The sequence below is a fragment of the Biomphalaria glabrata genome, chromosome 9, assembly GCF_947242115.1.
Source record: "Biomphalaria glabrata chromosome 9, xgBioGlab47.1, whole genome shotgun sequence".
Taxonomy (NCBI): domain Eukaryota; kingdom Metazoa; phylum Mollusca; class Gastropoda; family Planorbidae; genus Biomphalaria; species Biomphalaria glabrata.
In genome coordinates this window covers 40,612,015-40,638,524 of record NC_074719.1, presented here as the reverse complement: position 1 = coordinate 40,638,524, position 26,510 = coordinate 40,612,015, and the positions used below count along the sequence as shown (strand labels likewise).

The 26,510-nt window shown below is 34.8% G+C and overlaps 1 protein-coding gene across 2 annotated transcripts in view; it reads left to right on the top strand.

Annotated features, from left to right (window-relative positions):
* LOC106062499 (uncharacterized) overlaps positions 1 to 26,510 on the top strand; it is a 134,914-nt gene that overhangs the window by 43,001 nt on the left and 65,403 nt on the right. For both annotated transcript variants that reach the window (XM_056041893.1, XM_056041894.1), the window contains 15 exons: positions 361 to 416; positions 548 to 717; positions 1,552 to 1,680; positions 2,377 to 2,514; positions 4,900 to 5,028; positions 8,019 to 8,122; positions 8,844 to 9,015; positions 9,905 to 9,996; positions 13,876 to 13,937; positions 14,090 to 14,232; positions 14,914 to 15,076; positions 15,669 to 15,811; positions 18,282 to 18,450; positions 19,787 to 19,920; positions 22,719 to 22,881. In XM_056041893.1, the coding sequence (XP_055897868.1) occupies positions 361 to 416; positions 548 to 717; positions 1,552 to 1,680; positions 2,377 to 2,514; positions 4,900 to 5,028; positions 8,019 to 8,122; positions 8,844 to 9,015; positions 9,905 to 9,996; positions 13,876 to 13,937; positions 14,090 to 14,232; positions 14,914 to 15,076; positions 15,669 to 15,811; positions 18,282 to 18,450; positions 19,787 to 19,920; positions 22,719 to 22,881 (1,967 nt within the window). The remainder of the gene's footprint in view (positions 1 to 360; positions 417 to 547; positions 718 to 1,551; positions 1,681 to 2,376; positions 2,515 to 4,899; positions 5,029 to 8,018; positions 8,123 to 8,843; positions 9,016 to 9,904; positions 9,997 to 13,875; positions 13,938 to 14,089; positions 14,233 to 14,913; positions 15,077 to 15,668; positions 15,812 to 18,281; positions 18,451 to 19,786; positions 19,921 to 22,718; positions 22,882 to 26,510) is intronic.

Below are 26,510 nucleotides of genomic sequence, written 5' to 3'. Positions count from 1 at the left end.
GTCAAAGAAAGAAACGGTGGGATGGCTGATATAGAAATGGAAGTGTTTTCCTGAATGATGAGTTGCAGAAAGACATTCTAACGACTTTTAGAGAGTACCTTTCATCCAAGTTAAAAACAAAACATAGTTCAAATTGCAAAAAAACCCCCCAAAAAACAAGAAATGTTTTGTTTGAAGAGCTCTTTTTGAAATAAAGTAGTAAGACCTCAGATGTAGAAAACTAAAGCTAGTTTACCATCACAAGGCATCACAATATTTGATATTGAGTAGTCTAAATAGATTTTTGAAAGTCTTTTACACCTTGTCGTATCATTTCTGAAATGTTATTGTTTATAAATTATTCTTATTCTTTGTCTTCAGGTTTTTATGGCACTTGGTAACCAGACAGTTAAATATGTTGAACTGAAATCTATTAGGTAATGCTCAATTTCAAGTTTAATTAAAATAGATGTTGTTTCTTTTATTGTTGAGTAAAGAAACTTTTCTTATTTATCAAGTGATTGAATGTTTTTAAAGATACTTAGCCTTTGAAAATTTTTTATTTCAGCACTTATAAATATATTAATATGATCAATACTCTACTAAATATCAATCTTTACCTGGTTGATGACCTGACCAAAGAGAGCTTGCGCATGCTGGAAAAGAAGCTGGTCAACATTGTCCTGCAGTGGAACAGTCTGAATGGAATTGTCACAGTGGCAAAACTGGGCATTGACAGTATGTTTAGATTTTAATCCTTATTATCTGCCTGTCCAGAAATTACATTTGACCATGAATTTCAGTCCCAAATGAAAGGAAAAATGTAAATAATAACTAACTTTCTTGAAAAGAGTACATATAAGTCTTTTTTTCTTGTTAGAGTCACAACACACATCAACATTGCTATATGCCTCTTTCAGTTGTAAAGTGACCATGCATCATCCCTTAGAAATGGTTGGAACATGTTGTCCACTCAGCAGTTTCCCCCTCATCAGGCACAATGTGTTGCAAGCTGCTCAAGGGTCACTGACTTCAGAGCTTTCCTCAGGGTTAACTCCTAAAGCCTTTCCCTTACTTGGGTATAGCTCCAAGGCAGAGTTTTCATTTTCCTGAGTAGGTAGCCAGATTAGGCTAACAAGTGTCCCCCCTACCAGAAGCTTACGGGTTTGTGTATCAGCTGCTCATTTTAACCCCTTCTCTCGTCAGTGACAGCAGTCCCGCTGGACCCAATATTTCAGCCACATGTGAAGGCCTGGAGTTGGACTGGGTGTCAAAGCTATTTTAAGTATATGCCCTAATTGTTCCTTAACATTTTTATTGACTGAAGTGGTAATGGATACAGGATTAATCAATAATAAAACCAGAACAATTGTTTTAAGATAATAAATCAAAAACTTTATTTTTGTGTTAACTGCAATAAAAAACCAAAGATTAAATATACTGGAGATTGCAAATTAATGATAATGACATTTTCTAGAGTTTCAGATATGTATAGATTCTAATCAAAAGACTAATTCTGACATAAATATAAAACAAATTAAAATGTTTAATGTGTTATGTGACATGTCTTAGATATCCACAATGATCCAGTTGTGTGTGGCTCTGAACAGAAGTGTTATGGCATCTGTAAGACGTACATAGATGGTCAGACAACATGTTCCTGCAGCGTTGGCTACTATGGCTCAGATTGCAACACATTTGGTGAGTGTTTAGTCAGTTTTTCTTGCATTAAGACTGTCTTAACAAGTTACTAACTCACATTCATGTGGTACCATTAACTGTTACCTGACCTCTCAGTTAAGGTTCAGTGTTTTACGGGTTTATGCTTTTTACTTTTTAGTCTTCTATCCTGAAGTGTCTCTAAATATAGTGGTTTTACCAATGTTTTCTTTAGTTGAAGGTCCAAAACAGAAAATAGACATTTTAGTTTTATGTTCTAGTTTGGTATGTAAACTTTCTTTTAGTAAACTCAAATGCTTTGTTTGATTTTTTTAATAATCTTGTCAATTTTTGGGATTGGGGATTCTTTTCTTTTATTATAACTCCAAGGTATACTTTTTATCAACATGTGGGTTGTGCGGCTGTGTGGAATAAATCCCTTGGCTACCTAATAATAAAAACCATGATATAGTCCAGAAACTTTATAGTGGGATTTGACTCAATTTAACTCATTGCTTGCTGATCCCATAATGGCAGCACAGGAATCTTTTACCAGATGCCCCCTTTTCAAATATCCACACAATAGATAGGAGCTGCAATTCTAAAGGAAAAAAACAACAACAGCCTATGTAAGAGAAATACAATTTATTCTAAATTATTCATAATTCTTAAACATTTCTGTACAATGCAAATCTTAAGCATTTCTATACATTTTAAAAATCTTTTCAATTTATTTAGATTGTCGCACAGTCTTTTCTATAATTGCCAATACAACTGTTCACCGCTGCAAAAACAATGGAACCTGTGCTGAAGCAGCTGATGCCCATGGATATCAGTGCACCTGTCCACCAGGTTACTATGGTGACACCTGTGAAGGTAATAGGCACGTTGGTTGCACTTCTCTCATCTAGTAACCATATTTTTTTTGCCCATGTAAACATTAAGTTTTTAAATGAGTTTTTCTTCACAAGCTTTGTTTGTCTCAAACAAATCATTCACTAGTTGCTCTATAGTACAGTGAGCTACGTTGTGGAAGTAATTTACAACAACAATCAAAACAACAAAAAATACAGTGCTGCTGTAAATAGTTCATTATTATTTGTAAAATGTTTGTTTTACATGTTTCGGATGTTCCTTTAGAGTTGAAGATAGTTTACTTCCTAGTCCAAACCTCCCGCTGGACGACGGGGGATGGGAGCGGACAGGGTTTAAACCCTCGACCGTCGATAAATCCGAACGACAGTCCAGCGCGCAAACCGCACGACCAGGCAGCCATCCATTTATTTATTCTCATTGCTGAGGACAAATGTAGATAGCAAAAAGAGAATCTAAATCAACCACTGAGAGACAAATGGTTATGTATGCTTAGGATGTGGCAAAACATGTAGGTTTCAGTTTGGGCTGCATGAAATACTGAACTCCTCATTAACCTTTGAACTATAAAAAAAAAACAAGTATTTTTATTATTTATTATCTCATATAAGGAAGTATGTTTTGCAAATATTTAAACTTATAAAATGTTCAGCTTATTAAATTAATGAAAATCATAAACCTGCCTAAAGTTTTTAACATTTTAATCTCCAACTAAAAATAGCAATGTAAAAATGTGCATCAGATCATGGTAATTAAATATTACTTAATTTTTAGTCTTGAGAACTCTTATCTCTATTCTTTATCTTCATATTTATATTAATACCATATTTAGCTCTCTCTTTGTCTCGTTCAAATGCTCTGTTCTTTATCTTCATATTTATATTAATACCATATTTAGCTCTCTCTTTGTCTCGTTCAAATACTAATTCAACTTGTGGATTTTTTTTTTAATTTGGTGTTAGTATGTTAATTAGAACTTGGCTAACTAGACCAGCTGTTAATTTACACAAAACACATCAGTCAGGACTGGCTTGGCCTTAGATAATCAGGGACACTAGGCGAAATGAAATTGGTGGCCCTAAATGAAATTTTTAAAAATTAAAAAGAATCAGTGAAAAAATAAAAAAAAACGCAATGTGTTAAAAACCTGTCTGAGTGCCTGTGTCTACGTCTAAATCAACAAATACCTGAAGTTCATATATAGCAATTTCTGTAGAAGAGACAAGAGTTACATTTAAAAAAAAATAGGGTTATGGTGCTCTACTAATGTTTAAAGTCTGATCCAAGTTTCGCAATTTTTCTATAGTTTTTTTAAGTCCTGTGTGAGGCCCTAGACAGCTGCTAAATTAGCCTATGCTTAACTGTGATCTACATACTTTGCCACATCCAGGACAAGCATAACCATTGTTCGCTGGTGGTCGATTAAGATTTTCTTTGCGCCATCTGCTTCTGTCCCCTGCGGTGAATTTTATTTTGGGATACCTGTATACATCATAATATTAAGTTTCACTGAGGTGCAATACATATTTAGTTATTAACACTGTCCCAAATTACTTTTAAATACCTCCACTGGAGGGTGTTCAATAGTGTTCATGTCAACATCCAGCTGCTTAAGGGATGAAGTGTGTTATATTATCTGTCCCAGGCATGCCAGGTAGGGGAACCACATGCTCTTGACTTGTAGGGGGACATATGCTCTTTGCATATAAATGTAGTTTTTAGCCCTCACTCACATATAGTGAGTTGATAAATAATGATATTCAACATCACACAACATACAAACAGTGAACTGATGCACAATTATTTGTTGACATAGACACTCACATATAGTGAGTTAATAAATAATGATATTCAACATCACACAACATACAAACAGTGAACTGATGCACAATTATTTGTTGACATAGACACTCACATATAGTGAGTTAATAAATAATGATATTCAACATCACACAACATACAAAGAGAGAACTGATGCACAATTATTTGTTGACATAGACACATATAGTGAGTTAATAAATAATGATATTCAACATCACACAACATACAAAGAGAGAACTGATGCACAATTATTTGTTGACATAGACAAGACATGAATCAGAATAGAAGTAACACACCTTTGTCCAAATGTTAAGATTTGTAAGTCAGATTATTATTTATTTACATCCTGTTCAGGATCTTTTGAAAAAAAATTTGGTCTCTCAAGCTAATAAAAACCCAGATTTTGCACAATCTTTAAAACTTTTTACTTCTTTACAGTACCATCATTTAGGCTTTAGATACCTGTTACTGAATATTCTCAACTTCAGCAGAAAGAACACATTAGACACTTCTTAATTAAAATCTTTATAATTGATTATATATTTGATGTTTAATTAATAATTTCAGCTCGACTCTGTGACTACTTGATAAACCCGTGCAGTGGTCAAGGATCCTGTATTGGTTCTATATCTGATGGCAGATTGTGTGACTGTAATTCTGGAAGAGGGGGCCTGGCTTGTGAAAAGGAAACAAAGGGTAGATATACATAGTTTAATTTCATTGAAACATTATAATTTATCATCTGTAGTCTTTTTTCATCCCATAGGGAGTACATGAGTTGAAAACTTTGCACAATTTTAGTCCTATTGTAATCAATATATATATCAAAATTTTAGTACTGCTTTACACACCTGAGTCATTGAGTAATTGTCTTTACCAGTTAAGTTTCGTTGTGACTCCTTAGAGTTTTGAAACTACTTTTCCCTTCTTGGTATTATTCTTACACTCAAGCTGGGTCATATTCATGAAAAAAATAAGTTAAAGTTCCCCTTTCAAACTTTGCGATCTATAGGGCAGATGATGTAAAGTCATCTGTTTTTGTGGCCCACAGTTAGAGAGGGTGTCATGTGGCCAGCACAACAACCAACCTCCTTTACTTTTCCTCGACTAATGTCAGGTACCCATTAGAGCTGGGTTGACTCAGTGCCCAAAGATCCTGAAATTAAAAATCTCAGTCTTCACCAGGATTCGGTTCAGAAGCCAAGTGCTTTACTGCTCAGTCACAGCACCTCCCAGATTCATAATAAGTCCTGATAAATCATTAGGAAAAAAAAATTTCTTTTTTTTTATTTATAAAAGTAATCTCATCTTTATTCAACAAAATTTTGCTGTAACTAAAGAATATATATTAACATTATTCTCCTCCCCTTCCCCTTTTTATCTTCTACCAAGTACTCTTATTAATAATAATAATAATAATAATTTTATTTATAAAGCGCTGTTAACAAACAAAATGTAGGCTCAAGGCACTGTAATAATATTAAAAACACAAATAAGACAGCTAAAATGACAAACTAGTCTAAAAAAGTTTTAAACAGGTAGGTCTTAATGTTCTCCTTGAAAGTAGTGTGGCATATTATCAGTCTGAGATCAATGGGGAGTGAGTTCCAAACTTTTGGTCCGTGCACTGAAAAAGCCAGCAGACCGTAGCTTTTGAGGGAGAAACGTGGCACCACTAAAAGCATTGAGTCCAATTGAGCACAGGGCTCTCTGAGGGACATATGGAGTGATCAAATCTCTAAGGTACAAGGGCATTTCTTTGCTGTAGATACACTGATGACAAAGTGTCACCACCTTGTAGTCGATTCTCGCTTTCACAGGAAGCCAATGGAGTGTGCAAAGAGAGCGTAGTAGCAGAATCTTGTCTTGTTTTTCTAAAAACTATATGTACGCCGTTGTTTTGAATACGTTGCAGCTTGGCTATTTTGTCATTGGATATACCTGCTAGCGTTGCAGTAGTCAAGGTGGGAGAGTATGAATGCCACAGCTAGCTTTTTTGTTGACTCCTTTGTTAAATATGGTCGGATCTGGCCTAACCTGCGCAGCTGCAGATAAAGACCCTTGCAGAGCTGACTTATGTGTGGGTCAAAAGATAGTGTTGAGTCAAAGAAAACTCCAAGATTTGGCACTACATAGACATAAGGAACCTGGCAGTTTGTGATAAAAAGAGAATCTGTGTTTTCGACTTTTGAGACGTTGTTCCAAGTGCCAATCAAAATTACTTCTGTCTTGTCTTCATTCATCTTGAGCTTATTCTCAACCATCCAATCACTCACGCTAGCAACAGTACCACTGATTTTCTCTGCCAGATGCGAGGAATTGTATAACTGTGAGTCAGCGGCAAAGAAGTGGTATAAGATCCCATTTGGCTGTATGACACCGCTGAGTGGGTATGTATACATAGTGAACAGTACTGGGCTTAGAACTGATCCTTGGGGTACTTCATACTTCATTAGTAAGCTTGTCAATTCTGTCCCGTTAACATTGACACTTTGGGTGCGTTCAGTTAGGTAGGATCCAAGCCACTTTAGGACAATTCCTGCTAAACCAAAAGTGGCAGAGAATCTGGCTATCATAATTTCTTGGTCTATTGTATCAAAGGCTGCGGACAAGTCAAGCATGGAATGTATTGATGTGTGGCCTATGTCGGAATAGTGAAGTAAGTTGTTTAGTACCCTGACCACTGCTGTCTCTGTGCTTCGGCACTTCCTATATGCAGATTGAAATTCTTCCAAGAGACAGTACTGTTCAAGAGGAGAAAGAATTTCAGTTAACATGATGTGCCCCAGAAGCTTTGACAGAAATGGAAGATTTGATACAGGCGATAGTTTTTTAGGCATTTCTTTAAGGACCTGGCAAGTGCATACTTAAATTGCTATGGTACAATGCCTGAAGTCAGTGAAGAGTTCACAAAGTTAGTAATTGTAGGTACAAGCTCATAAAACTGGATTTCTTTAAGGACCTGGCAAGTGCATACTTAAATTGCTGTGGTACAATGATTGAAGTCAGTGAAGAGTTCACAAAGTTAGTAATTGTAGGTACAAGCTCATCTAAACATTCAAGGAGCAAGGAAGTTGGAATGGGATCAAGGTCACATGACTTATTTGGCATCTTTAAAATAATACTCTTGAAATAATCTTCAGAGACACGCTGAAACTCGCAAAACAAAATTTAATCAAATACTCTGAAAGACACAAAGATAAAGGCACATTCCTCATCCCATATGCTAGGACAAATTTGTACAAATACTCCTTCTTCCCTAGTGCTATTAGAGCATGGAATGGGTTGCCTGAGCTAGCCAGGAAAACCAGTGACTTGGCAGAATTTAAGTCATTGGTTAATATGCATGACTAAATGCATGACGCGTAGGACGTAATCATGTTCTTTTTTGAAGTAACGTCTGTATTATATAAGATAAGATAAAAAGGAGAATTTTGAAAGATTGAGAACCTTCATGAGGATTTTGTGTTATCATCACAATGAGCAATAACCTTTACCATCCCTGACAGATTAGCCACCTTTAAAATCAGCTATAACTATTGGTTTTTCAGTTTAACATCTAGTACTCTTAAACTTAACCAGAGAGCCACATTTGTCAATGTTTTGTGCACTAGTGTAATTGAAATATCTAAGCCTATACCTTATCATTTAAAAAATCAAGACCAATGTATTTGTCTCTCTGTCAGATAACTTAACAAGCTGTGAGCTGAGACAGAGGTTGACGCAAGCTGTCAATACAAATATTCAAACTTCAATGCCATCTTTGTTGAATTTTACATTGGACATTAAGGTTTGATTATATTAGTAGTTGTGTTGTGGCATCATGGCATTTCCATTCATTGAATTTTTCAAGAAAGAGAACTCTTACAATTGAGCTATTGTGTTATCATATAATAATCTTCTATTTTGAAGGTACATTTGAAACGTGTAAAACAAAACAATACAGAAGGTGTCTTCCATGTTTATAATTGCCTTTCCACTTTCATTTAGTTTAATCTGCCTAATCATTTGTATTGCTGGTTTGATCATACATTAGTCTATTCAGACAACATTTTTTTTTCTTTAAGAAGAGCCATTAGTCAATAATAGTTAACATACTAATACTATAACTTCTAATATTATTAAATTTTGAGGACCTGAACCTAAGAAGATTCTCATCACCTGTCTGATGGGATAATGTTACAACCCTGCCATATAGTTTATCTAGTGGGGACAACAATGACTCTGGAAGTGCCAGAAAATGAATACTAGTTCATTTTTACAATAATAAAACTAATAATAATAATGATAATGTTTTTTGGAATGTCTTCCATTTTGAATACCCAACCATAACAGGATTCATGTTCAGGAAACCTCAGGAGCTCGCCATATTTCCTATCAATTTTAACATACAGTTTCAGTTCTCTCTTGAGTAATTTATAGTAATGCGCATATGTAGTTTGCTGTTTACGTTACTAAAATGGTTCATGAAAGTCTAAATAATACACTGATTCTCAACCTTTCAATGACAGGATGTGTTCAAAGCTGTTGGAGTGAAGCATTACAAGGTACAGAATTGCTCCCAGAACAAAGAAAGCTCCATTGAATGTTTATATGACATAGCCAATGGGCAACCACAGCAGTGCAACTGCTCATTTCTGAATGGAACGAGTGGATTCTTCTACGGGCCTGCAGACTGCAGAGGTAATTTTTATGTTTAATATGTATTATGATCAGTAAATAACTGGTGATTGAGTGTATGTGTCTGGGGGTGGGTGGGGGGGGGGGTGGAGGTCAGTGAAGATGTGTTCAGAGTGAATTCTTCATATACAATTCTCTTGGGATTAAAATCTAGAGTTGAAATGCTAATTTTACTCAAGTAAAATCTCTTGATGACTTAAAAATTCCAAGGACAGATGAAGTCAACTTTATCTGTTTCTTATGACACTGTGGGATCAGTGAAATCACTCACTTTATCCCTATGTTCTCACTATTGATATCGACTCTCTTGCAAAGCTGAGGGTTTGCTTAAAAAAAAATATCCCAACATCCCCTAAGATTTCAACCTTAAACTTTTAAAAAATATGCTTATTTGCTTTGCAGTTTCCTTAACTTTTATATTCCCATAAATTTCCAACTTAAGAAAAAAAAACTTAAATTTTTTTTTTTCTAAATAGATTGATCCCTGCACATTTACCCCACTGCAGGCTTTGCTTCCTCCATTATGAATTTATTTAACCTTTACTCTTAGAATATTCTGAACCAGCCCACCTCAAACAGACCTTGTCACTCCATTAACCAACATGACTAACTCCCTGCATTGCAGATGAGAAGAACAGTATGGTATTTTTTTTCCCCCATAGCACATACAGCAAAATAAACTTCAGTTTAGAAAGCTATAAACTAAAAAAAAAAAAGGACAAATTATTTATTCTTTTCTGGTCTTATGGGGGGGGGGGGGAGGATCCTTAAAATGTGTTCAATGACCATATCTTAAACAAAACTATCTATTTTTCATGCAAGATAACTGTGTGTTAAACATGAGCCAACATTATCTAGTTTAACATTTTATTTGCCTATGTTTCTACAACAGCTTTTGCTCCAGCCACTCACACAAACATAGTGCTCTACATTTTGACAGACTGGCCTGATGACATAGAAAAAAGGATGGAAATCTATAATAGGGTAGGGAATGTAATTTTATTGACAAATATCAATCAAGTACCAGGTATGTAATCTAGTCTTGCCCATAACTTATAAAAAAATCATGAAGCTTGGGGTTGAGAAACAAGTCAGTTAGTTCATTACACTCATTCACAACAAGTTGATAACAACAATATAGCTGTTCATGTGGCATGTTGTTCTTCAATAGTCACAATGATTCTGGGTTTTAACCATAACCTTCTGCCACCCCCTGCCATTCTGTTAAAGGTTAGAGCTAGAAAGAACATCAGAAACATATAAAACAAAAAATGTTGTTAACTCTCTAGTAGAAATCTAGAACACATAAAAATCAAAGCATGAACAGTGTTACGATTGGCCAAACTAAAATCCAAAGACAAAGTAGAAAACTCCAAACTGTGGGAGATGAGTGGACAGAAAAATATAGAAGTGCAGATCTTAGAGAGGAAGTGGAGATGGATTGGTCACACCCTTAGAAAAGATACCAGCAGCAACAGAGCTAGACAGGCCTTAGAGTGGAAACCCCCAGGGAACAAGACGCAGAGGAAGACCAAAAAGAACATGGCGACGCAGTGTACTTGAAGAAGCAGAGAAGACCGGGAAGAGCTGGGAAACCATAAAAAAACTAGCAAGAGACCGTGGAGAGTGGCGTGTTTTTGTCGAGGCCCTATCTTCCATGAGAAACTCAAAGGAGTGATGATGATGATGATGAAACTAAAATCCACATTTTCATATGACAGTGTTTCTCAACCTGTATGGCTCAATGGCTTTCCAAGGGGATCTGAAAGGGGTACTTTTTGTAATTAGGGATAAAAGAACATGTATTATAGAAGTATCATGAATATTGATCGAGTAAAACAATGTTATCATTAAAAAAAGTTAATGATTAAACAAAAAGGTCTTTCCACCTAACAATGTTCTTTTATATACGCGTGAGTCATCTGCAACAAGCTCAACTCAGAATGCTCTCTTGCAAAAGACTTTTCAATCTATATCTACAAATGTGATTCATTCCATCTTCTCATGGAATAGTGGTCAAATATTTCCAGAGTTCCATACCATCTTTCTAATGACAGGTTACCACAAGTAAAAGAATTGAAAAACACTGTCATGCATCAAGATAAAAGATCTATTGCAATACTTCTAAACACCTTGATAACTAAATGTTAGCTTACATGTAAATAAATGTCTTTAAAGATTAACTGCATCACTTTGACATAAACTCCTTTAGAGAAGAGCAAACAAAAATCTTCATACAGAAGCTAATGGATAAGCCTTTCCTTATTTAGCTAACTTATATTTTTTCCCAGTCTAAGGGATATTATCTTTAGTGATTAATTTAGTGAATATTCTATGTTGGCCCCAATCTATTCATCACCAATATCAATACACTTACATGGATTTAAATTATATTTCAAACTTTACAAACCATTTGGGTCAAGTCAATCTACATAAAAAAACACATTTTGGCAACTGTGAACTACGTTTCCTAAGGAGAAAAAAATGTGCATGTGTATCTTTAATGTAGAGAATTGTGGGAGGAATATTGAGATGGTACTGCAAAAAGTTGGGGATTGATAAAGGTTTGGATATTCTGTAATGGTGTGTGTTATCTTGTATTTCACCATACCTATTGGTTTAAAACAGTGATTCCCAAAGTGGTCTATATAGACCCCCAGGGGTCTACGAAGACTTTCAAGGGGTCTACGAAAGTGAAAAAACAAATTGGGGGTCCATGAGATGTCCGAGGGGGGTCTATGATAATAGATATCATATAGCAGGTCGTGACTTTAATTTTTACATCCCATTAATGTAATTCTTCACACTATATATAATTTGTAACTTAGTTAATCATTTAAGTATTTATCCTGCTATTCAAACGAAAAACTGTTGTATTTAATTTCAATACTTTTTAAAATAACTTTATTTTGTCTTCATGTAAATAATGTTTAACGAAAAGAAATGTAGACTGTCTAGCGTTGATTATATAAAATTGTTCATTCTTTCCTTGTCAACCAAGCGGTTACCGATTGCCTTTTTTATGACGATATGAAATTAATTACGCTTGAGGATCATCTGCGACAATATCACCCAGATAAAAAGATATAGATTTGAAAAACTTTTGAACATTCAAAGATAAAGTTCAGAAAAGACCCACAAAATCTCTATTCAACATCATGTAGAGAAGATGGTGGTTTATGAGTCTTACAATATCTGTTCACTTATAGCAAAATAAGGGTGTGGTGGTAGTGGTTAAGCGCTTGACTTCAGTAATTGGGGTCCTGGGTTCGAATCTCTGTGAATTTTGAATTTCAGGATTTTCAGGGCTCCCCTGAGTCCACCCATCTCTAATGGGTACCTGAATTATGTTAGTAAAAGTAAAGGCGGTTGGTCGTTGTTCTGCCCACATGACACCCTGCTCGTTAACCGTTGGCCAAAGAAACAGATGACCATAACATCCTCACAATGTCTGAAAGAGGAAATTTACTTATTTATGGCAAAATGTGGAAAACACCATAGGTAAAACATTGATTTTTATCAGCCTTTGTAGTTTTAAAACCTGTTTTACACAAACCCACATCTGATATTATTTAAAGAATTTCTTTAAGCAGCAATACAGTTCAAGGTTGCTTCGATGGCATGAGTTATAAAATTAAAAGCTTCATATGTAATTCTTTCCAAACTACATATATAAGTTTGGGCTCAGCAGCGTCACAGGTTCTGACAGGATGTAGTCGTGTGTGCTGCAAACTGCATTATGGTCGCCGGACGCCGGCTCCTTATTTTTCCTCAGGTTAACCCACAAAACCTTTCCCATGTTTGAGTTGCAAGACAGGAGAGTTTTGAATTCAGTTTTACTTCTGCTAGGTGGTTAGCCAGCCAATACTAATGAGCCCTTCATGCTCGAAGCTTACTGGTTTAGGCGACAGTCACTCGCCTTCGCTCTTTCTCCTGATAGTGATAACATCTTCGCGCGGACACAATATTTGAGCAACTCGTGAAACGTCAACAAATACACGAGAAACTGCTCTTTGCGAAAACTCTTACAATGATACTTAAGGTCATTGTGTTTGGAGATTCCAGCAATACATATTGCTATTTTAATTGGTTTTGAATTTTATCAATAAAAAAGAGAGATCTCTAAAATCTCTAATATGTAGCTTTAAAGTACTTTTTCACTTTTCAACTCTCTACAGATAGAAATTAGGAGGTGTTTTGGCTGAGCGGTAAAGTGCTTGGTTTCTGAACCGCGGGTCCCGAGTTTGAATCCTGTTGAAGACTTGGATTTTTAATTTCGGGATCTTTTGGGCGCCTCTGAGGCCACCCAACTCTAATGGGTACCTGACATTAGTTGGGGAAAGTAAAGGCTGTTGGTCGTTATGCTGGCCACATGACACCCTCGATAATCGTAGGCCACAGAAACAGATGACCTTTACATCATCTGCTCTATAGACCACAAGGTCTGAGGGGAACTTTACTTTTTGTACAGATAGAAATTAGTTTTAAAAAAAATGTTGAATTTGCAAAAATTTGAAAGTTAAGCAGGGGGTCTACCGATAACCAGAAAACATGGCAAGGGGTCTACGAGACAAAAAAGTTTGGGAACCACTGGTTTAAAACATGCTTCAATTTTTTTTATGTGTAATATTAATGTATATGCACTTATCCAGTGTTACAAAACTAGTGATTTATCTGCATATTGTTATCATATTTTTAGTTTTAACATAACTATTGAAATTATCAGTGCATTAGGGCCCTGGTAACACATGGTAACAGATTGGCAGGCCATGGCTTACATATACCGGTACATTATAATTTTCTTTGGTGATAAATTGTAGTGCGACTATTAATTTGTTGTTTTGTTCTTTCCCAACTCTGCAGCTGTCAGAATTCTTTTTTACGTTAGAATCTTTGTATGTAGGACCAGTAGCTTACAACGGAAGGTAACACATACTAGTTTGAAATTAATAGTAACTCATCTTAGTAGTTCAATATATATTTTTGGTATATACCGGTACATACAATTTGAATGTAGAACTTGCGTGAACTTATTGAAGTCAATTTCAATGTCTCAATGTTGATATGTTTTATTTAGACCTGGATGTGTGGCTGCAACTGTACCTGTAATGCTAAATAATCCAGGAAATCTCAACTTTACAATCCAGAAGATAAAGAACACAGGAATATTGTTAAATAACAAGATAGTTCAAATCACTAATGAAAATTGTGATTTTACAGGTAAATCCTTTAATATTCATGCTTATGTTTATGTTTTTGTTAGATGGAATATATATTTCATAGTGATAATATGTTTTATGCAGATTTCTTTTACTCACTTTAAAACAATTTTAAAATGAACAAAGACCATATCAGATGCAAAAAATGAACTGTCTCAAATGTATCTAATAAAAATAACTTCAGAGTTTCAAATCACAATTTAGAGTCACAGTAACTGCCCTGGCTACTACATTGTTTCCTTTCTATGACATTTACATCTTCTATTCTAACCCTAAACCTAACTACTAAAGAAAATTAGAATAAAAAGCTCCAGATCCTTCACGATTTTATTCTAGATCTCATAAATGCATGTCTTTTTCCTTATGATGTCATAAGTTCACGGACAATTGTCCCATTTGTCTCGACACTTACCATACATAAAATCTTCTTTTAAAGACTAAAAGTGGTCAATGAAGTTAAGCATTTTGCAAATCAGATATTAGGCAGAATAACTTAAAAAGTCGAAAATGTATTCATGAACCATCCCGAAATGCTTTTCAAAAATGTTCACCTGGTGGTCCATTGTCTCAGCAACCAGGCTCCCTAAAATTTCAATTGTATCTCATGTTCCACACACTGATTTCGAACATGTCAGTCATAAAAAAAAAAAAAGAATTACATTTGTCTTTATTATACTTTCAGCTGATTTAAACCTGCTAAACTTCAAACTACCGTTGGTAAATTTCACCTGGTCTGATAGTTTAAAAAATCATTCCTCGGAGATGTATACAGCTGTCTTGATGGCAGTGCAAAGTACATTCTCGAATCTAACTGGAAAACCAAGATATCTAGAAGTAGTACAAAAGTAGGTTGTGTATGACCTATCATTGTTATTGGTATCTTTATTAACATATCCTTTTTTTTTAATTAGTAAAATTTTTTTTTTACAAATATTGAAATTCCCTTTATTTAATATTTAATTTAATCAGTGTCATTTCACTTGCATACAAATTAAATTAACTGATTCTATCATTAGTACGTTGTGTATGATCTATCATTGTTATTGATACCTTTGTTAATAAAGCCTTCTTTTTTTTTATTTAGTAAAATGTTTTTTTACAAATAATGAAAATCCCTTTATTAAATATTTAATTAAAGCATTGCCATTTTACTTGCATACAAATTAAAGTAATTGATTTCATCATAATCTCAGCCCTTGGTAATAATATCGACAGCAATAAAACTGTAAATGCCAAACTGATAATAATTATAAACATTTGGGACCCATAAAGAAAAAAAAAATCATAACATGACCAATACTCTTCTCATTTAGTTGAAAAAAAAAAAAAAAACAATGGTCAGAATTTGTCTAAGGTTAAATTACAACCTTCAAATTTAGTCTTCATTAAGTTTATGGATTTGTCGGTCATTAACAAAACCTGCTCAAACATTCTTAGGTCAGACTGCGCTGTCATTGATGTGCAATGGGAGACAACCAACATCAGCAATTTCTTCACGCTGATGGATAAGTTGAAAACCAACGGACTGGTAATAAGTAACAAGACCTATGGTGTTAATAAACAGCAGTGCAATGTTACAGGTGAATAACTCTCTTCTGCACAGTGCTTACTTATTTACATTTTGAAAATAGCACAAATTATAGTCACACACTCCAAAACCTCTATAACTACAGCATACTTTTTTCTTTTATTCTGCACACGGAACAGTGCACAAAGTATGCTCTCTTATATCCTTTATAGATTTAGTCTTTTATATATGTCTAAATATCCCTTTCAGACTTAGCGACCTATATGGAGATGATGTTAGGACTTCTGTTTTTGTGGCCCTTGGCTAATTGGGGTGTCATGTGGCCAGCACAATGACCATCTGCCTTTACTTTTCCCCAACTAATGTCAGCCACCCATTAGAGCTGGGTGGACTCAGAGTTGCTTTAAAGATCCTGATATTAAAAATCCCAGTCTTCATCAGGATTTGAAGCGAGACATTCTAGTATGAAAGCCAAGCACTTTACCACTCAGCAAAGGCACACACACACACATACACTCTTTTCAGTTGTACTCACCAGCACTTTTAAATCCCTGGAAGATGGAGTATATATCCACAGTAGATCCGATGGAAAACTATTTAACCTCTCACGCCTTAAAGCCAAAATGAAGAGATGGCGTATCTTGATTAGGGAACTGCTGTTTGCCAATGATGTGGCACTCATATCTCACTCACAAGAAGAATTGCAGAGGCTTGTGAATATTCTGGCAGATGCTTGTCAAGATTTAAGCTTTACAATGAGCTTCTCCAAGACTGAAATTCTGGCACAAGATGTCGCAGAAATACCAGAAATATGGATTGGAAATCACACACTTACAGTGGTGCAGGAATTCACATACTTGAGAACAACAATAGCCAGCAACCTTTAATCTAGATTTAGACACTGATCTGACAAAAAGAATAGGAAAGGTTTCTGCAGCAATGGCAAAACTCTCCAAGCACATGTGGGAAAATACCAAATTGACTACGGCAACCAAAATCCTAGTCTACAATGCCTGCATTCTGAGCACACTTCTTTATGGCAGTGAGAGCTGTGCAACTTACATGCCTCAAGAACACAGATTAAATAGCTTCCACTTACGCTGCCTATGACGCATAATGTGCACCTCCTGGAGGGATCATGTCTCCAACCAGGATGTTCTGAAACAGGCCAATATGCACAGCATCTATGCTCTTCTTACACAGAGAAGCCTACACTGGCTCTGTCATGTCACTCTCATGCCAAATGGAAGAATCCCTTAAGACATCCTATACGCTGAGCTTGCAGAGGGAGTCAGACCCAAGACTAATCTACAGAGATGTCTGTAAGCAAGACATGAGAGCCACGGCATTGAACAAAGTATGTGGGAGGAGATAGCCCAAGACCGGACAGCAAGGAGACAGACTGTATGTGCTGGTACAAATTTTGCAGAGTGCAAAAGAAGTGAAGCTGCATCAGTCAAGAGAAAGAAGAAGAAAGCTGCCCTGTCAGCTAGCCCTAGGAAAGAAGGACATGCACTAACTGTGGCAATTCTTCCGCTCCAGAATTGGCTTGATCAATCACACTAGATTCTGCTCCGTCTCAAGATGAAACCAAAGCCATCCATTGTCTTCCAAAATAGAAGGAGCCATATAGGTCTAATTGGAGATATTTTTTTTCAGTCTAGCATGTAAATATAGACATATATTAAACATAAATGAACAGCACCTAGCTTCAACTCTATATTTAGGTTCACAGCTTAATTGCTCATACCCACTGAAGCTTCTATATATAACGTGTTTATGTTGTCCACTTGTCATTATGAGAGATACACAATTAGGTAGAGCCATTGTTTGTCTAATACATGCCTAACGGCTGTCTGTGTCGGCTCTATTGAAGTTGGTGAACAAATGTGGCGAGGTGGGGGAGGGGCTGGCTAGGGCATGTGATCATTGACCACTGGGGTGGTAATTTACATTCGCGCGAAATGACTTTGGACCAGAAGAATGTTTTTTTGGACATTCCGATGGTCTAGAGGTTAAGTTCGCTTAGTGGGTTATCACTAGGCAGTGTTGTCGTTTCCAGGGTCACTGGTTTGAGCCTTGGTCCCTTATTTTCGTAGCATTTTAATTCACTACTTTCTCTCATGTAAAAACTTGGTCCCTGGTGCTGCTGTTTATTTATGTTTAATATATGTATGTATCAGTATAGCATGTACCATGAATTTGTTATGGAGAGGTTGAGACTTGAATAAACTAAATCACAAAATTTAAACTTAACCCAGCATGATATGTAGAGGTTGATTGGGGGGTGAGAAGCCTTTATTACATTGTCAATCCCAGTGTCAATTTGTGTGCATAAAGCCATCAAATATGGATTTTCACTTAACAAAAATTTATATTAAATTTTTTTTGGTCTAAGTTTCATTTTAATGTAAGTTGTTGTCTTTCCCTAATTTTTGTAAAAAAAAAATAGTTATCTTGTTAATTTTTTTTTCAATCATCTTCAAGGCAGCCTTACATTTTTTTAATTGTTTTATTTACAGATGACTCAGTCATTGTCGACTTCAAGTTCTTTGTTATTCAATTGCCTTGGCTGGATAGTTACACTGACATCAATTCTGATGACTTTAAGCAGTTCCGAAATGCTCTCATAACTAATAGCTCATTAAAAGACCTCGATGGGTCTCCGGAAACATTAATTCTGATGAAAAGGTAAATTGATGTGTTTGTTGATCATTACAAGTTTGTTAAATTATTTTAGCTTACTACTTCTACCTGGAAAGGGAATTTTCTGGAAATATGTCTTGAAGATGCATTACATCTCTTTGTATTGCTGCTCACATTTTGTCTATTTCTATTTTTTTTAAATATATTTTTTTTTGGTCAAACTTTTCTGTTGGCCTGAATCTAATGTTCGGGTGTAATCTAAAGTTGCATGTTTAGCTGGCAGTTTTAAGCAGGTTGTGCAGTTTGTTGATCGCTAATTATGTCATCATTCTTAGCTCAAAAACTTTGTTTTCTTGTATTTAAATATCTCTTTTTATTTTATGACTAATGTACATATGGTAAAAACTGGTCGGAAAAAGAATTCATATCAGCCAGAAAGTATTTTCTTGGTCCTTTAAAAAGTAACATTAGTTATTTTCATATATAAGTAGTTAAAGTTATACATATTTGTAAAAGTTAAAACAAAACTTAAATAAATATAATAAGTTTTCTGCCCAGTTGAACTAGAAAGAGGATCTTGTCATTCAAATCTTTGTGATCTATGGGGCAGATAATATAAAGGTAATCTGTTTCTGTGGCCTACGATTAATGAGGGTGTCATGTGGCCAGCATAACCACCAATCTCCTTTACTTTTCCCCAAAAAATATCATGTACTCATTAGAGCTGGGTGGTTATATAGGGGCCCTAAAGATCCTGAAAGTAAAAATCCCAGTCTTTACCAGGATTCAAACCCATGACCCCCAGTGTAGAAGCCAAGCAATTAGCCACTCAGCTACTGCACTTCCTCCAGATGAACTGGCAATACAAAATTAATCATTTTAGAAATTTTGAAACCAGAAAAAAAAAGCAGCAACAAAAGAACAGCCTAGTATTGCTACATTCATGATTTCTGGATTGCATAGGCTCTCACCCCTTGTCACCTTATTACCCCATATCACCTTATTACCCTGTATCACCTCATTACCCCATCACATTTATTAAGTTACTTACTTACTTACTTAATCCTGTGCACTCCCAGGGGAGCATAGGGCCGCAACCACACCTCTCCACCGAACTCAGTTCTGAGCAGCTTTCTTCATTTGCTCCCATGTCATTCCAGTACCCTCACCTTCACTGATGACTGACCTCTTCCAGGTTATTAAGTTAACTCCTCTTGAATTTTCAATTATGGAGAATGAATGGGAAAGGGAGGAGAAAACAGTTCAACAAGTTTAGCAGAACAGGACATATATATTTTAAGCTTGATTGAGTTGATATTGAGCTTTCACTTCCAGTTGTTGTTTTTTTTAAAAGAAGGTATCTTTTTCTTTTCTTTTTAAGGGATAGTTGTGTAGAGGTTTATGTTCAGTGGAGAAATGCTAGTAAACTTTTCTCTGTGATGGATAATCTGAGAAAGACTGGATTAGATCTGAATGGTGTGCACTACAACATCAGTATGAAGCCTTGCACTTTAGGTAAATAGTTGTTACACTTGAGATATTTGAGCTGTAGGACAAAGCCTAAAGTCTATAGCCTTACGAATCTAGGAGGCACATGAGACTGTCTCAGAGGTGGAAGCGATCCAGGTCTGAAAAAAAAGTTATTATGAATGTTGTAGTTGACTTATTCACACACATCAACCCAGAAAATGAATCACAATACTGGTAATAGAAGGCAGAAGAAAACACCTTTGTGCATGTCTCTTACTTGTGGAATTTTACTTCAACAAGATGGTAATGCCTTTTGTTTTTACAGCATGTAGGTCTTTAGATAAACACTTGCTTCAATACATAAGTAGGGAAATATTGGTAAAATTTGTCTCCGGCCCTCCTCAACAATTAAGTCTCTGAATGGCAGTGCAGACTGCAGACTTTTCCATAGCATGTGCAGCATAAGAGCCTACAGCTCACTTTGGAATGACCTGCTTTATAATGCTCCTTCATCCAACACACACACACATACTGTTTGGCTGTAAATTCTTGTATGTTTACAAAACTTTTATCAACTCATTCTTTCTGTCTGGCTAAAAGTTTGTACACGTTACTTCTTCCACAACCAATCTCCGATTAGGCTGAAATTTTGCAGATTTATTTCTTTTGCCTGACAATGCAAAAATCAATTTTAAAAAATTAGACCATTAGTTAATTAACTATTGGTAATTAATTATTTTGTTCGGTATTGAACAAGGGAAGATATCATACTTGACAGATGTAACGTTATAAGCTCAATTAGTCCCATCTATATTAGGCTGCTGTCTCAGACTTAGTGAACACAAACATGAAATAGAAACAAGAGAGATAACTCTACAATCTTTCATGTTCATAGACTCTTTGCTAGCAGAGTGGTTACCGCATTGGCTTGAGAAGCCTGAGAAGGCTTTGGCCCACAAGTTCAAATTCAGGTTCTTCCCTTTTTTGAAATTGTTTTTTAGACCATCAGTTTCAGGCCTAAAGAAAAAAAAAAGAAAGCCTTAATTGAATGCTCCCCCCTCGTTCCTCACTCTACATTTATTTGGCATTGTGTTTTCTTAAAAAAAAAGAAGAAAATATTAATTTTGTTGTATTAATTATAATTGTTTATTTGACCCCTTTTCAATGCCTATCCCTGTCAGGGTTCTATTCTTGCTTGTCTTTGGCCTCGGCTCATTAGGGGGTTACACAATTACTCTATTCCAATTAATTAATACTTGCTTGGCTCATTAATGGTGATACAAATAACTTCAACTCAGATATCCATGGAAATGCAAATAATACTTTAATACTTCATAAAGCACACAATTATATTAACTGTCAGTAAATAATACACAAACATCATTCCAGGAAGTAAAGGTCCAACTTTCCTGGACCAGGAACAAGACCTCACTAGCTAACACACTCTCTCACACATTCAATGAAGACTAAATCATTCAGTTCTTAACACGTGCAAGACTATTCACATTCATAACCTGGGAGTACTTAAACAAGGGGATATCACTATCATACCAAAATATCAAAGTAACATATTCACTCTCGCCATACCTCCCCCAGACCATCTCCTACCCCTACACTACATTTCTTTCAGCCTGTGAATTATAGAACTTATATTTATGTAAAATAACATCAACTACTGTAACATCTACAATTACTGTCTAATTATTAGATGTTACTTCAGATTCTTGTGCACATGTTCTGAGTCTTAAGTGTGACGACAGACATTGAAATATACAGAATAACACTGTATCAGCAGAAAATATATTTATTAATATGAAATAAAATATATACAGGCAATCCAGTCATAAGGCTTAATGATTGAATGAACAATAGCTTCCAGAATCATTTGTGAAATTCAACATCAAATACATTTCATAATGACACTTAATAACACTTTACTCAATGCAACAGAATACCTTAAAACATATGTCCTTCCTCTCTGAGGACCTTAAAGTAACTAACTTACGACCACATGGCCAGATTCAGATGCGATCCTTTTCCAGTGCGAATGGCACGCTTATTCTCAAACAATGCTGTGACAACTACCATCACCAAAAAGTGATTTGATAATCCAACAAGTCTGTGATAATAATCCCTCATATTCACACCGTGGATTCTTAGTTCTAGATCTAGGTCTAGAGTATGATGTAGACCTAAGACACTTGTACAGTGCATAAAACTCTTATCAACACACACACAGGTTTGAAATCATTATAGTTCTTGTTCTCTTGAAGAAAAAAAAAAAAGAATTATTTTGACTGTGGTTAAAAGGAAGCCAAAATGATAATACAATATAATGTAAGGCAAATAAAAAATAAGTTAAATTAGGGAAAAAGAAAGAAAATACGCTTTAAAAGAAATGGAAGTTTTATTTTGGGCTATTTGTTTGTATATATGCTTTATATATAGAATTCATTAATTTGAAAATTACCAGAAAAAATACAAAGTTTTAATACAAAGCTTGTGTTTTTTTGGGCGAATTGTGGAGTTCAGGCTGCAAAGCTGTCAAAACAATTTGTCACTGTTTATAGGCAATCACCTAATTAGTAAAAGGAGCCTGTATACAAAATTTAATGCTAATCCTTCATGCAAATCTTTTCCTCAACTGCTGAGATCTCTTGATACATACATAATTAAATGAACGATTGAATCACTTATTTAGTGCTTATAATATGGATTATTATAGCTACTGGTCTTAAAATCTGTTTTAAAAACTTGTTATTCTATTGACAGTTTAATGTTAAGTTTGTAAACAATATCGGTTTAACTTAATTTAAAAAAAAAATAAATTCTTTTCTCATTAGAACCTGTTATGTTACTGACATATAAAAAAGTAAAACTGTATTCCAACACATTAAAATGGAGTGATACATTAAAGATTGAAAGCTCTGCTGAATACTTGGCTTTGCAAAAAGATTTTCTGAACCAGTTTAATGTGAATCTTGACAGCTTTAAACTGGATGTAAGGTAGGCCATCAAATATATAGCTTTATTTATTTTTATAAAATCTTATCTTTATCTTATATAATACAGACGTTACTTCAAAAAAGAAGATGATTACGTCCTACGCGTCATGCATTTAGTCATGCATATTAACCAATGACTTAAATTCTGCCAAGTCACTGGTTTTCCTGGCTAGCTCAGGCAACCCATCCCATGCTCTAATAGCACTAGGGAAGAAGGAGTATTTGTACAAATTTGTCCTAGCATATGGGACGAGGAATGTGCCTTTATCTTTGTGTCTTTCAGAGTATTTTATTAAATTTTGTTTTTGTATTTGAAGATTATGGTTCAGTGTTTTATGTATGATTGCTACTTTACTTTTGAGCCTTCTGTCCTGAAGGCTTTCTAAATTTAGTGATTTTACTAAAGGTGTTACTCTAGTCAAATGTGAATATTCGTTTGTTATGAATCGCACTGCTCTATTTTGTGTCTGTTCTAGTTTCTTAATGTTTTCTTGAGTTGAGGGGTCCCAAACAGAGGATGCATATTCTATTATTGGCCTAACCAAGGTTAAATAACATTTTAGTTTTATGTTCTTATTTGATTTATAGAAATTTCTTTTAATAAATCCTAATGCTTTGTTTGATTTTTTTGTAGTTTCATCAATATGTGGATTCCATGACAGTTTTTCATTTATTATAACACCTAGGTATTTTGCGTTTTTAGTCTGTGTTACTGGTTTGCCATGAATAAGATAAGTGGAATTAATTTGTTTTAGTTTTTTTGTTACTCTTAACAACTGACATTTTTCTGGGTGGAAAGACATGCTCCAATTTGATTCCCATTTCTGTAATTCATCTAATTCTCTTTGTAAAATATCTGTGTCTTGTGTTGTTTTTATTGTTCTATATATTATGCAATCGTCTGCAAATAATCTGACTTTTGTTCCTGAACTAATGCAATTTGGTAAATCATTTATGTAAATTAAAAATAGTAGTGGACCCAAGACTGTTCCTTGAGGTACACCTGAGTTTACTGTTATCGGTGTTGATTTAGAGCCATTTATTATTACAGTTTGTTCTCTCCCTATCAGAAAGTCTTTAATCCACTGATGCAGTGGACCATTAATGCCGAAATATTTTAATTTTTTAAGCAAACTATGGTGGTGAACTTTGTCAAAAGCCTTAGAAAAATCTAGTAAAATAGCATCTATTTGTTCACTATTATCTAAACCTTTTGAAAAATCATCAATTAGTCCTATTAGTTGTGTTTTACATGATCTATATTTCCTAAAGCCATGTTGGTATGGTGTGAGGACATTATGTTTGTCTAAGTGGTTTATGATGTTGCTACATATTATGTGTTCTAGGATTTTACATGTGATGCTGGTAAGTGATACTGGTCTGTAGTTTCCTGGGTCAGATTTTTCTCCTTTTTTAAATAGGGGGGTGACATTAGCTTCTTTCCAGTCCTTTGGTACTCTGCCCTGGTTAAGTGAAGCCTGAAAGAGTATTTTGAACACTGGGGCTAGCTCATTACTTAGTTCTTTGAGTAAATCTAGCTGGAATACCATCAGGTCCAGAAGCTTTATTTGGTTTGGTGTTGGCTAATAGTTTTTGAATTCCATTTTCTTGTACTACTATATCTTCTATGTTGTCTACTTGGTTCAAATTCAGTAATATGTCTTTGGGGCTGAGAATGCTGATGCAAAGTATTTGTTTAGAATGTTTGCTTTAGTTTCATTATCATTATGTATTATGTTATGTTCATCTTTTAATGGCGCTACGCCTGTTGTTTCCATTTTCTTAGACTTAATGTATGACCATAGGTTTTTGTTGTTGTCTTTAGATATTACATTGTTTATGTATTCACTCTGCAGCTGTCTGCTTATTTTTTGGGTTAAGTGTTTAATTTTTATATACTTTTTGTAAACTCTTTCTGCATTAGTTTCTTTAAATTTTCTATATAGGTTTTCCTTCTGTTTACAAAGCTTCTTTAGTCTATTATTAAACCAGCATTTATTTATTTTGTTTGATGTGTATTTAGTTGGTATTTGATTTTCTATAATGCTTTTAAGATGGTTTTTAATGAAATTCCAGAGGTCATCGACTGGTTGGTTAATGTCTTTTTCTAATAAGAATTTTTTTTGAAAGTTTAATGCAGCTTGGTGTAGTTGTGTTAGGTTACATTTATTCCAGAGTAAGATTTTTCTTTTGGGTTTTGTATTGGCTACTGCTTTTATCTGACTGTGTATTTTTATGATCTCATGGTCTGATAGACCAGGGATAATATCATAATCAACTACTAATCCAGGTCTGTTGGTTAAGAAGAGATCTAATGTGTTGTTTAATCTAGTTGGCTTTTTAATGATTTGATCTAAACTTAGGTTGTGTAAAGTTTCTATGAAAAGCTCATTTATGTCCTTAAGGTTTTGGTGTTTATCTATGGTTATTGTTTTCCAATTTATATCAGGTAGGTTGAAATCACCCATAATCCAAAAAACTGCATTTTTATTTGTCTCTTTAAGTGTCGTAATCTGATTACATAGTTCCTGCATGTATTCTAAACTAGAATTTGGTGGTCTGTAAATGCTGCCTATTATTAGGGATGTTGAGGTGGTATTAATTTTACAAAATGTTGATTCTATATTTTTTGAGTTAGGTAAGGTAATTTCTTCTGCTATAAGAGTGTTTTTTATTGCTAAAAGAACTCCTCCATGATTATCAGCCCTATCTTTTTTAAAAATTTCATAATTACTATTGAAAATTTCTGCATTATAAATTTCAGGATGTAGCCAAGTTTCTGTGCCTGCAATTATGTCTGGTTTCTCACATTCTAATAAAATTTCTAAGTCTGCTGTTTTGTTCCTAATGCTTTGAAAATTTATTACTAAGGTTTTAAGGTATTTTGGTGTTACTTCTTTAGTAGGTTTGTTTAGTGAGGCTGTTGTATTAATCTTAGTAGATTTAGGTTTAACAGGAGTGGATCTGGCTAGTGGTTGGTGAGTTTGGTTTGGGATGGTGTTTAGGATGTTGTATGGGTTAGAAGTGTCTGCATCAAAGGAATCAAACAGTCCTGATGTAAACTGAGGTAACCCACACGGTACACAGTGCCATGATGCATCTTTGTTGCCTAAGGCATAATACACAGGTGTATTCATATGGAGACATGATGCATGGTACCATTCATCGCAGGTGTCACATTGAATGGCTTTCTGTTTCATGGTGCATACTTTTTTTCAGATGTTGCATCTATCTTTAGATCTAGGCCCTGGATTTGACTCTACATCTCCTGCTATTAATATTAACAGTGATACGTATTTATTTCTGCAGTGTCTGATTGAGAACTTCCATTTGTGATGGGTAATCTTCTTTAGTGTTATGAATGTGTATGTTAGGTTATTTTTTAAGTTGCTTTGATCTAAAGTGTGATGATTGATTATGACTGTTGTTTCTTTTTTAAGGGGACATATGAGTCGGAAAGAAGGAAAAAAAAAAGTTCTCCATTTAGACTAAATATTTTATATTATCTCAATAGTACTTAATTAAACAATTGAAAAAATATAGTTTTTGACTTTATAACTTTACTGGTTGTCATGGAAACAATCCAAGATGGCCGCCAAACAAACTATAATTAAAAGCTTATAACTCAAA